The sequence below is a fragment of the Nanorana parkeri genome, unplaced genomic scaffold, assembly GCF_000935625.1.
Source record: "Nanorana parkeri isolate BGI_ZX_2015 unplaced genomic scaffold, ASM93562v1 scaffold2148, whole genome shotgun sequence".
NCBI classification, from domain to species: domain Eukaryota; kingdom Metazoa; phylum Chordata; class Amphibia; order Anura; family Dicroglossidae; genus Nanorana; species Nanorana parkeri.
The window spans coordinates 155,541-166,651 of record NW_017308416.1 but is presented as its reverse complement, the minus strand read 5'-3'; the positions used below and the strand labels follow the sequence as shown (position 1 = coordinate 166,651).

Genomic DNA, 11,111 nt, shown 5'->3' with positions numbered 1-11,111 from the left:
CTCCCCCTTATCACAGCGGGACCATCCCAGAGATCTCCTCCCTATCACAGCGGAACCATCCCAGAGATCTCCTCCTTATCACAGCGGGACCATCCCAGAGATCTCCCCCTTATCACAGCGGGACCATCCCAGAGATCTCCTCCTTATCACAGCGGGACCATCCCAGAGATCTCCCCCTTATCACAGCGGGACCATCCCAGAGATCTCCTTATCACAGCGGGACCATCCCAGAGATCTCCTTATCACAGCGAGACCATCCCAGAGATCTCCCCCTTATCACAGCGGGACCATCCACTTGGTGATGTGCAGCTTGGATGCAGCTGCTCCGCCCCCATTCCATGAAGCTCTCTACGCACTGTTGTTGTGCCAATCTGACGGCCGCATGGAGTTTGGAGGTCTGTAGCTATTGGCTCTGCAGACAGTTGGCGACTTCTGCGCACTGTGCGCTTCAGCATGCGCTGACCCCGCTCTGTCATGTGATGCGGCCGACCACTTCCTGGCTGAGTTGCTGTTGTTCCCGGTCGCTTCCACTTTGTTATAATCCCAGTAACAGGCGACCGCGGAATATTTAGTAGCCGGGAAATGTCACGGACGGACTTATTGCGCAGGTGACAACCTATCACGGCGCCGCGATTGTAGTCACCGAGCTCCTGAGAGCGACCCGTTCTCTCACCGATGTCTGTAGAAGCGTCTGCACGCCAAGGTGCCTCGTCCTATACACCGGGGGCCACGGAGGGGATTGGAGGACCTGGAGGGGGAGGGGCCCAATACTTTTGGCAATATAGTGTATTTCTATCCCTCTCGGTGGGGTGGAGATGACCCATCTATAAGGATATACAACACAGAGCAGAAGGCCGTGGTCACACTAGGAGATGGGGCTGCAGTTCCTCTGAGCTCCACTAGGTGGTGATCTCACCTATAACCAGACAGGAAGTCTCTATGGAAAAAGGAAGTGATGTAAGAGTATAAATAGGAAGTTCCGGGTGAGTTGGGAGGAAGTAGAGAGGAGACATTGCTGGAAGTGGCAGCAGAGGAGATAAGAAGGTATTATTTTATGTATACACCCAATAACCCCTCCCCCCCGTCATGTCCGTCCTCTCTCTCTTTATCCAATGCACAAAAATAATACCATTTAGCGGGGGAGGGTCTATAAGGACAACACCAAAACAATCCAGAATTCCTTTACCATAACACGATTCCGGCAAACGATTTACCGGGATTCCCCTCCACATCATGACCAGACCCTTATCACCCATGGGAGCAGTGTGGGCTGTAAGGGAGGAACCCACCAAAGAGCATCGGGCTTCCCCCTCAAAGTACACACCAGACCCTCCCTCGTCCTTGATACGGGTCTGGTTTGGGATTTTTAAGGGGGGACACCGTGTTGAGGTGGACAAGGGCCTCCTCCCACAACCCTGGCACGGGGAATGTGGGATTCTGAAGGGGGCACCTATCAGAATCTGGAAGCCCTTTGAAAAGAAGGGCCCCCAGATATCTGACCCCCTCCCCCGTAAATAAAGTGAGGGGCACACATTCTGAATTAGGAATGTTTGCCAAATTCATTTATTAATCAAAACCAAAATCCCGTCCAGTGGTGTCAATCCAACGTCGAGGCTTCCAGCCATGTAGATCCACCTGGGTCACAATGAGCCCCCCCATGCCAGTGCCCAGCCCCAAAGATTGCAATGTGGCCTCAGAGAAGACCATAAAGAAAGTGGTGACGGTATCATTGTGTGTGTCAGGTTCCTATAAGGTGTCAGGATGTCTCTGTCTATCTCTCCATGGAGGAGTGGGAGTATCTAGAAGGACACCGGGATCTCTACGAGGACGTGGTGATGGAGAATGCCCCGCCCCTCACATCACCGGGTAAGAGGAGAGAGCAGTACGGAGGCTCCGCCTACATCCCCCATCATCTGATACACACATAGAAACAATGTATTCAGTCAGTGTGTGTGTTTCCTACAGATGGATCCAGTAAGAGGAACCCACCAGAGAGATGTCCCCGCCCCCTGTATTCCCGGGACTCCACCCAGGAAGATCTCACCATCCCCCACCATGAGAGATGTCCCCGTCCCCTGTATTCCCGGGACTCCACCCAGGAAGATCTCACCGTCCCTCACCATGATCAGGTAGATGATGGACAATCACTGGAGGTATCTCTGGGATCTGGAGATTATCTACATTGTTACAATTTATCTTTATTATATATTCAGAGACATTCTAAAGTTGATGTTAAAGAAGAGATCAAAGAGGAGGAGGATGATGAGGATGTAGTGACGGAGGAGTCAGAGTTCCCCAAAGGACACCAGGAGAACATGGAGGAGTCTTCCATCTACTGGAACCCACGAGAGAGTTGTCCCCGTCCTCTGTACTCCCGGGATCCCACCCAGGAAGATCTCACCATCCCCCGCCATGATCAGGTCGGTGGATAGGACACTACAAGGACTCCATACCTAATGAAATGAGAAGTATCTCTGTAGTGTCGGGTTATTGGTGGTCACATGACATTAGTTTCTCTCCTCTTGTTGGTTTAGCGTGAAGAACAGATGTATATAAAAGTTGAAGTGAAAGAGGAAGAAGAGGAGACGCATGTGACGGATTATCAGCAGAGTACGGAGGAGGTCGGGATGAGGGCAGAGATGAAACAGGAGGAACCTTCTCTAGATACCATCACAGGTGAGTCATGAACTCAAAATACAGAAACTGGTCAGATATATGGAGTGATGATCGAGGATCTGGAGACCTTCATAGATGATCTCAGTGTTCTAATGGAGGACCAGCCGCCCCTCACATCACCGGGTAAGAGGAGAGATCAGTACCCACAGTGCTTGCATGTGACCATAAATCCAGGCCTGTGGTCACTTGTTCTGTGGTGAAGGGTCTTCAAGTCTGAACTTTGAAGTACTTGTTCCTCAGAGATCACATGACCCAGTGCCTAGGCTTGTGGTTGGGTGAAGAGCATGCTCCTCCCAGTCCCCATTGGCTCCTCCTCTTCTGACAAGGCTGTGTCCATGTAGAAGTGATCTGGGAGGAGGCCCTTTGACTGAAGAGGGGAGGAGTCCCGGCTGGTTTGGACCTCCTCATAGAACATCTGCTCCCTCAGACCTCCTGATCCAGATGGAATGTTGAGTGAAGTCATCTAACCCTCTCATATCTCTCCATCATGTGTTTCTATGTTTCCAGGACATGTCATGGAGGAACCCTCAAAGGATCGTCTGACTTTATCTCCAGGTTGTAAGATGGAAGATGAGGACATCACAGCAGATTGTGCGGGAGAAGAGACAATGAGCTCAGCTATGGATGGTGGACCTCACAGTGTGGATAGACCATGGAATCCCTCTGACTCTGAGCGACCTCGTCCTGTGGGGGATGGGGCCGGAATTCAGGAGAAGACATTTTCCTGTCCTGAGTGCGGAGAATGTTTTAGCTGTGAGTTAGGTCTTTCTATACATCAAGCTTCACATGCCTATGATAAGGTTCATTCCTGCTCCGAGTGCGGGAATAGTTTCAATTTTAAATCCGAACTGGTCGCACACTACAGATCTCACACGGGGGAGAAGCCATATTCCTGCCAAGAGTGTGGGAAGTGTTTTTCACGGTCATCAGCTCTTTACAGACATCAGAGGTGTCACACGGGTGAAAAGCCGTGTTCCTGTACAGAGTGTGGAAAATGCTTTCGTCATAAATCGGAACTGGTCCAACATCAGAGATCTCACACGGGGGAGAAGCCGTATTGCTGTTCTGAGTGTGGGAAACGTTTCTCACAGAATGCCTATCTTTCCAGACATCAGAAATTACACCGAGACGAAAAGCCGTACTCCTGTCCCGAGTGTGGGAAAAGCTTTGCTACTAAATCTAAACTGGACATACATTGCAGATCTCACACGGGTGAGAAGCCGTATTCCTGCCCCGAGTGTGGAAAAAGTTATTCAAGTACGTCGATGCTTTATAGACATCAGAGATTACACACAGGTGAGAAACCGCATTCCTGCCCTGAGTGCGGGAAATCTTTTATTCAGAAATCTGAACTTGCCACGCATCAAAGATATCACACAGGGGACAGGCCGTATTCCTGTCCTGAGTGCGGAAATCGTTTTCTGTGGAAATCGGAACTCGTCAGACATCTGAGGTCTCACACGGGCGAGAAGGTGTTTTCCCACCGAGTGCAGGAGATGTATTTTTCAAAACTCGGCTCTGGTGATACATCAGTGGTGCCACAGGGGGGAGAAGCCGCATCCTTGTCTTGAGTGTGGGAAAAATTTCACAGTCCAAAACCGTAGAGAAACCACACAACCCTCGCAGTATTAATGTCCGGGGTGTGGGAAATGTATCACAGTCCAAACACCAGAGAAACCACCCAGCCATCACAGTGTTAATGTCCGGGGTGTGGGAAATGCATCACAGTCCAAACTCCAGAGAAACCACCCAGCCATCGCAGTATTAATGTCCGGGGTGTGGGAAAATGCATCACAGTCCAAACACCAGAGAAACCACCCAGCCATCGCAGTATTAATGTCCAGGGTGTGGGAAATGTCATATAGTACATACAAGACTTCACATTTCATATTTAAATTGCATATATATATATATTAACATTTTATTTTAACTATAATCCTAAAAAAAGATTAAAATTCATGTTCTTATAATGATGATATTCCTTGTAAGTTGATTGATAGAAGTTGCCTTCAGATCACATCTACTGGACATCATTGGACATCACTTCCTCGTCTTTCCAAATCCCAATGAACATAAAACGAACAAGAATTCAATAAATGGATAAAAATCTGCTCTTAAAAGGAAATGACATAAATCAATATGAATGAGAAGGACACCCATACACAACATGGGACCTGGGAGGTCCACCAACCATCCCGCCCCGGTCACGCCGTCCTCCTTTAATGAGAAGATGCAACACAGGCCTCTGAGGGAGTGAGGAGAACGTCTCACCCCGAGATGAAGAGTTTACCAACGAGAGGTTCCTCCACACCCTCATCCAGAGGCCTCCCGAGGATCCCTCACCTTCCTCAACACCCCAAATGTTCCCAACATCACCCAGAAGATTGTGAACCATCAACAGGGGGGGGGACTTTCCAGGGTTGGTGTGGAACCATGCATTCCACGTGAAGGAAAAGGGGTGTATGCAAATCGCGTCAGCAATGCCCCGGGTGGTGGTAACGGGGTCTGGGCACCCCGATACGAAGTCGGAAATTCCATCAGTTTGTGGCAATTCATCGCTTCCGGTTACAATCGGATCACGTGAGGACTTACCTGTTACCTCCCGCAGGGTCTAGCGCCGTCGGGTGGTCTCCTTGTGCAGCGCCGATGCCCAACGGCTGCTGTGTGCGGTGACCGCTGGTTCCGTCGTCCAGAGCTGTACAGGAAGAGACGAGCGCTGGACCGCCTCTTAAAGGGACATAGCGCGCCCCTCCAAGGAAGTGGTCCGCCCCCCGGAAATGACATCATCTCATTGCCAACAGGTATAGAAGCCGGAAGGGCGAGTCATTCTGTGCTCGATTATCGTTAGGCTTGTTCTTCGAGTGCCCGGCGTTATACCTGCTTCTGATTCCTATTACCGACCCCCCCTGGCCTGTTCCTATGACCCCCCATACTCTGCCCCCCGACCTCTGCTACGTCCAACGACTACGATTCCTCAAGCTTTCAGTGACCCCTGATGACCAAGTGGTTTCTTCAGTCCTCCCTTTATGGCTGTTGTATGGTCGTCATGGCACCATGAAGCACTAAGTACCCAGGCCTAGCTGTGTTTAGGTGTCCGTCATGAAACCCTAAGGAGAAGTCTAACAGCCGACACACCGGACGGCCTCCTCCACCCCAAAAATCGAAAAGGCCTGAGAACGACCCAATGACCTTTAGTTGGTCCTCAGCACAAGCATACTAGCCAGAGGTCAAGAAACCCCCATTACCCCTTCAGGCGGGAGGGAGTTACACCTCACAAGTATGTCACGTATGGTATCTATACATTTCATGACGCGCAAGAACCTCTTGTTTATCGTGAGGTAACATGTGAGTGAAAATATGGCTATTGTTATGAATTGGACAGTTTGGGAGGGGCCCAGGGGGAAGGTCATGGAGTGCTCAGACCTTCTGCTTCACCCTCCCTCATCTTTCTGATTGGGTGAGGGGCTGGCTCAGTGACACGCTCTAGAGGGCCCAAGAAAAGCTGCTGCACAAAGCAGCGAGGAAGCTCTTGTTTTTAGCAATATGAAAAGCTTGTTGACATCAAGGACCGAACCTCTGCCTTAGTGTGAGAGAGATCCAGATCCAACCGGATCTCCTGTCCCAGGAACCTCCTGCACCTAACTATACTAGGACAGGAACCGGATCTCATGTCCCAGGAACCTCCTCTACCTAACGATATGAGGACAGGAACTGTATCTCCTGTCCCAGGAACTTCCTCCACCTAACTATATGAGGACAGGAATCGGATCTCATGTTACAAGAACCTCCTCCACCTAACTATATGAGGACAGGAACCAGTTCTCATGTCCCAGGAACCTCCTCCACCCAACTATATGAGGACAGGAAACGGATCTCCTGTCACAAGAACCTCCTCCACCCAACTATATGAGGACAGGAAACGGATCTCCTGTCACAAGAACCTCCTCCACCCAACTATATGAGGACAGGAAACGGATCTCCTGTCACAAGAACCTCCTCCACCCAACTATATGAGGACAGGAAACGGATCTCCTGTCACAAGAACCTCCTCCACCCAACTATATGAGGACAGGAAACGGATCTCCTGTCACAAGAACCTCCTCCACCCAACTATATGAGGACAGGAAACGGATCTCCTGTCACAAGAACCTCCTCCACCCAACTATATGAGGACAGGAAACGGATCTCCTGTCACAAGAACCTCCTCCACCCAACTATATGAGGACAGGAAACGGATCTCCTGTCACAAGAACCTCCTCCACCCAACTATATGAGGACAGGAAACGGATCTCCTGTCACAAGAACCTCCTCCACCCAACTATATGAGGACAGGAAACGGATCTCCTGTCACAAGAACCTCCTCCACCCAACTATATGAGGACAGGAAACGGATCTCCTGTCACAAGAACCTCCTCCACCCAACTATATGAGGACAGGAAACGGATCTCCTGTCACAAGAACCTCCTCCACCCAACTATATGAGGACAGGAAACGGATCTCCTGTCACAAGAACCTCCTCCACCCAACTATATGAGGACAGGAAACGGATCTCCTGTCACAAGAACCTCCTCCACCCAACTATATGAGGACAGGAAACGGATCTCCTGTCACAAGAACCTCCTCCACCCAACTATATGAGGACAGGAAACGGATCTCCTGTCACAAGAACCTCCTCCACCCAACTATATGAGGACAGGAAACGGATCTCCTGTCACAAGAACCTCCTCCACCCAACTATATGAGGACAGGAAACGGATCTCCTGTCACAAGAACCTCCTCCACCCAACTATATGAGGACAGGAAACGGATCTCCTGTCACAAGAACCTCCTCCACCCAACTATATGAGGACAGGAAACGGATCTCCTGTCACAAGAACCTCCTCCACCCAACTATATGAGGACAGGAAACGGATCTCCTGTCACAAGAACCTCCTCCACCCAACTATATGAGGACAGGAAACGGATCTCCTGTCACAAGAACCTCCTCCACCCAACTATATGAGGACAGGAAACGGATCTCCTGTCACAAGAACCTCCTCCACCCAACTATATGAGGACAGGAAACGGATCTCCTGTCACAAGAACCTCCTCCACCCAACTATATGAGGACAGGAAACGGATCTCCTGTCACAAGAACCTCCTCCACCCAACTATATGAGGACAGGAAACGGATCTCCTGTCACAAGAACCTCCTCCACCCAACTATATGAGGACAGGAAACGGATCTCCTGTCACAAGAACCTCCTCCACCCAACTATATGAGGACAGGAAACGGATCTCCTGTCACAAGAACCTCCTCCACCCAACTATATGAGGACAGGAAACGGATCTCCTGTCACAAGAACCTCCTCCACCCAACTATATGAGGACAGGAAACGGATCTCCTGTCACAAGAACCTCCTCCACCCAACTATATGAGGACAGGAAACGGATCTCCTGTCACAAGAACCTCCTCCACCCAACTATATGAGGACAGGAAACGGATCTCCTGTCACAAGAACCTCCTCCACCCAACTATATGAGGACAGGAAACGGATCTCCTGTCACAAGAACCTCCTCCACCCAACTATATGAGGACAGGAAACGGATCTCCTGTCACAAGAACCTCCTCCACCCAACTATATGAGGACAGGAAACGGATCTCCTGTCACAAGAACCTCCTCCACCCAACTATATGAGGACAGGAAACGGATCTCCTGTCACAAGAACCTCCTCCACCCAACTATATGAGGACAGGAAACGGATCTCCTGTCACAAGAACCTCCTCCACCCAACTATATGAGGACAGGAAACGGATCTCCTGTCACAAGAACCTCCTCCACCCAACTATATGAGGACAGGAAACGGATCTCCTGTCACAAGAACCTCCTCCACCCAACTATATGAGGACAGGAAACGGATCTCCTGTCACAAGAACCTCCTCCACCCAACTATATGAGGACAGGAAACGGATCTCCTGTCACAAGAACCTCCTCCACCCAACTATATGAGGACAGGAAACGGATCTCCTGTCACAAGAACCTCCTCCACCCAACTATATGAGGACAGGAAACGGATCTCCTGTCACAAGAACCTCCTCCACCCAACTATATGAGGACAGGAAACGGATCTCCTGTCACAAGAACCTCCTCCGCCCAACTATATGAGGACAGGAACCGGTCCTCATGTCACAAGAACCTTCTCCACCTAACTATACGAGGACAGGAATCGGATCTCATGTCCCAGGAATCTCCTCCACCTAACTATATGAGGACAGGAACCGGATCTCATGTCACAAGAACCTCCTCTATCTAACTATATGAGGACGGGAACTGGATCTCATGTCACAAGAACCTCTTCCACCCAACTATATGAGGACAGGAACCGGATCTCATGTCACAAGAACCTCTTCCACCTAACTATATGAGGACAGGAACTGGATCTCATGTCCCAAGAACCTCCTCCACCCAACTATATGAGGACAGGAACCAGATCTCATGTCACAAGAACCTCCTCTACCCAACTATACGAGGACAGGAACTGGATCTCATGTCCCAGGAACCTCCTCTACCCAACTATATGAGGACAGGAACCAGATCTCATGTCACAAGAACCTCCTCCACCTAACTATATGAGGGCAGGAAATGGATCTCATGTCGAAGGAACCTCCTCTACCCAACTATATGAGGACAGGAACCGGTCCTCATGTCACAAGAACCTCCTCTACCCAAGTATATGAGGACAGGAACCGGTCCTCATGTCACAAGAACCTCCTCTACCCAACTATATGAGGGCAGGAAATGGATCTCATGTCCCAGGAACCTCCTCTACCCAACTATACGAGGACAGGAACCGGTTCTCATGTCCCAGGAACCTCCTCCACCTAACTATATGAGGGCAGGAACTTGATCTCATGTCCCAGGAACCTCCTCCACCTAACTATATGAGGACAGGAACCGAATCTAATGTCCCAGGAACCTCTTCCACCTAACTGTATGAGGACAGGAACCGGTTCTCATGTCCCAGGAACCTCCTCCACCTAACTATATGAGGACAGGAACCGGTCCTCATGTCACAAGAACCTCCTCCACCCAACTATATGAGGACAGGAACCGGATCTCATGTCCCAGGAACCTCCTCTCCTAACTATACGAGGACAGGAACCAGTTCTCATGTCCCAGGAACCTCTTCCACCTAACTGTATGAGGACAGGAACCGGATCTCCTGTCACAAGAACCTCTTCCACCTAACTGTATGAGGACAGGAACCGGATCTCCTGTCACAAGAACCTCTTCCACCTAACTGTATGAGGACAGGAACCGGATCTCCTGTCACAAGAACCTCTTCCACCTAACTGTATGAGGACAGGAACCGGATCTCCTGTCACAAGAACCTCTTCCACCTAACTGTATGAGGACAGGAACCGGATCTCATGTCACAAGAACCTCTTCCACCTAACTATATGATGACAGGAACCGGATCTCCTGTCACAAGAACCTCCTCTATCTAACTATATGAGGACGGGAACTGGATCTCATGTCACAAGAACCTCCTCCACCTAACTATATGAGGACAGGAACCGGATCTCCTGTCAGAAGAACTTCCTCCACCTAACTATGTGAGGACAGGAACCGGATCTCATGTCACAAGAACCTCCTCCACCTAACTATATGAGGACAGGAACTGGATCTCATGTCAGAAGAACCTCCTCCACCTAACTATATGAGGACAGGAACTGGATCTCATGTCAGAAGAACCTCCTCCACCTAACTATATGAGGACAGGAACTGGATCTCATGTCAGAAGAACCTCCTCCACCTAACTATATGAGGACAGGAACTGGATCTCATGTCAGAAGAACCTCCTCCACCTAACTATATGAGGACAGGAACTGGATCTCATGTCAGAAGAACCTCCTCCACCTAACTATATGAGGACAGGAACTGGATCTCATGTCAGAAGAACCTCCTCCACCTAACTATATGAGGACAGGAACTGGATCTCATGTCAGAAGAACCTCCTCCACCTAACTATATGAGGACAGGAACTGGATCTCATGTCAGAAGAACCTCCTCCACCTAACTATACGAGGACAGGAACCGGATCTCCTGTCACAAGAACCTCCTCCACCCAACTATATGAGGACAGGAACCGGATCTCATGTCACAGGAACCTCCTCTACCCAACTATATGAGGACAGGAACTGGATCTCATGTCACAAGAACCTCCTCACACTTGGAGATGTTTCTCTGCACTGCAGTTCCTCTGAGCTCCACAAGGTGGTGATCTCACCTACACCCAGACAGGAAGTCTCTATAGAAAGCAGACAGGAAGTGAAGTCAGGTATAAATAAGTAGCTCCAAGGGAGTCGGGAGGGAGCAGAGAAGAGACATTGCTGGAACTGGCAGCAGAAGAGGTAATGTTATTTTATATTTACACCCAGATACCCCTCCCCT

General features: G+C 49.9%; 1 protein-coding gene across 1 annotated transcript in view; it reads left to right on the top strand.

The window, feature by feature from the left end:
• Nucleotides 1–11,111, top strand: part of LOC108800878 (zinc finger protein 585A-like) — a 50,570-nt gene that overhangs the window by 7,433 nt on the left and 32,026 nt on the right. Inside the window, exon 2 of the mRNA XM_018572862.1 lies at nucleotides 3,390–4,099. Within this exon, the coding sequence (XP_018428364.1) occupies nucleotides 3,390–4,099 (710 nt within the window). The remainder of the gene's footprint in view (nucleotides 1–3,389; nucleotides 4,100–11,111) is intronic.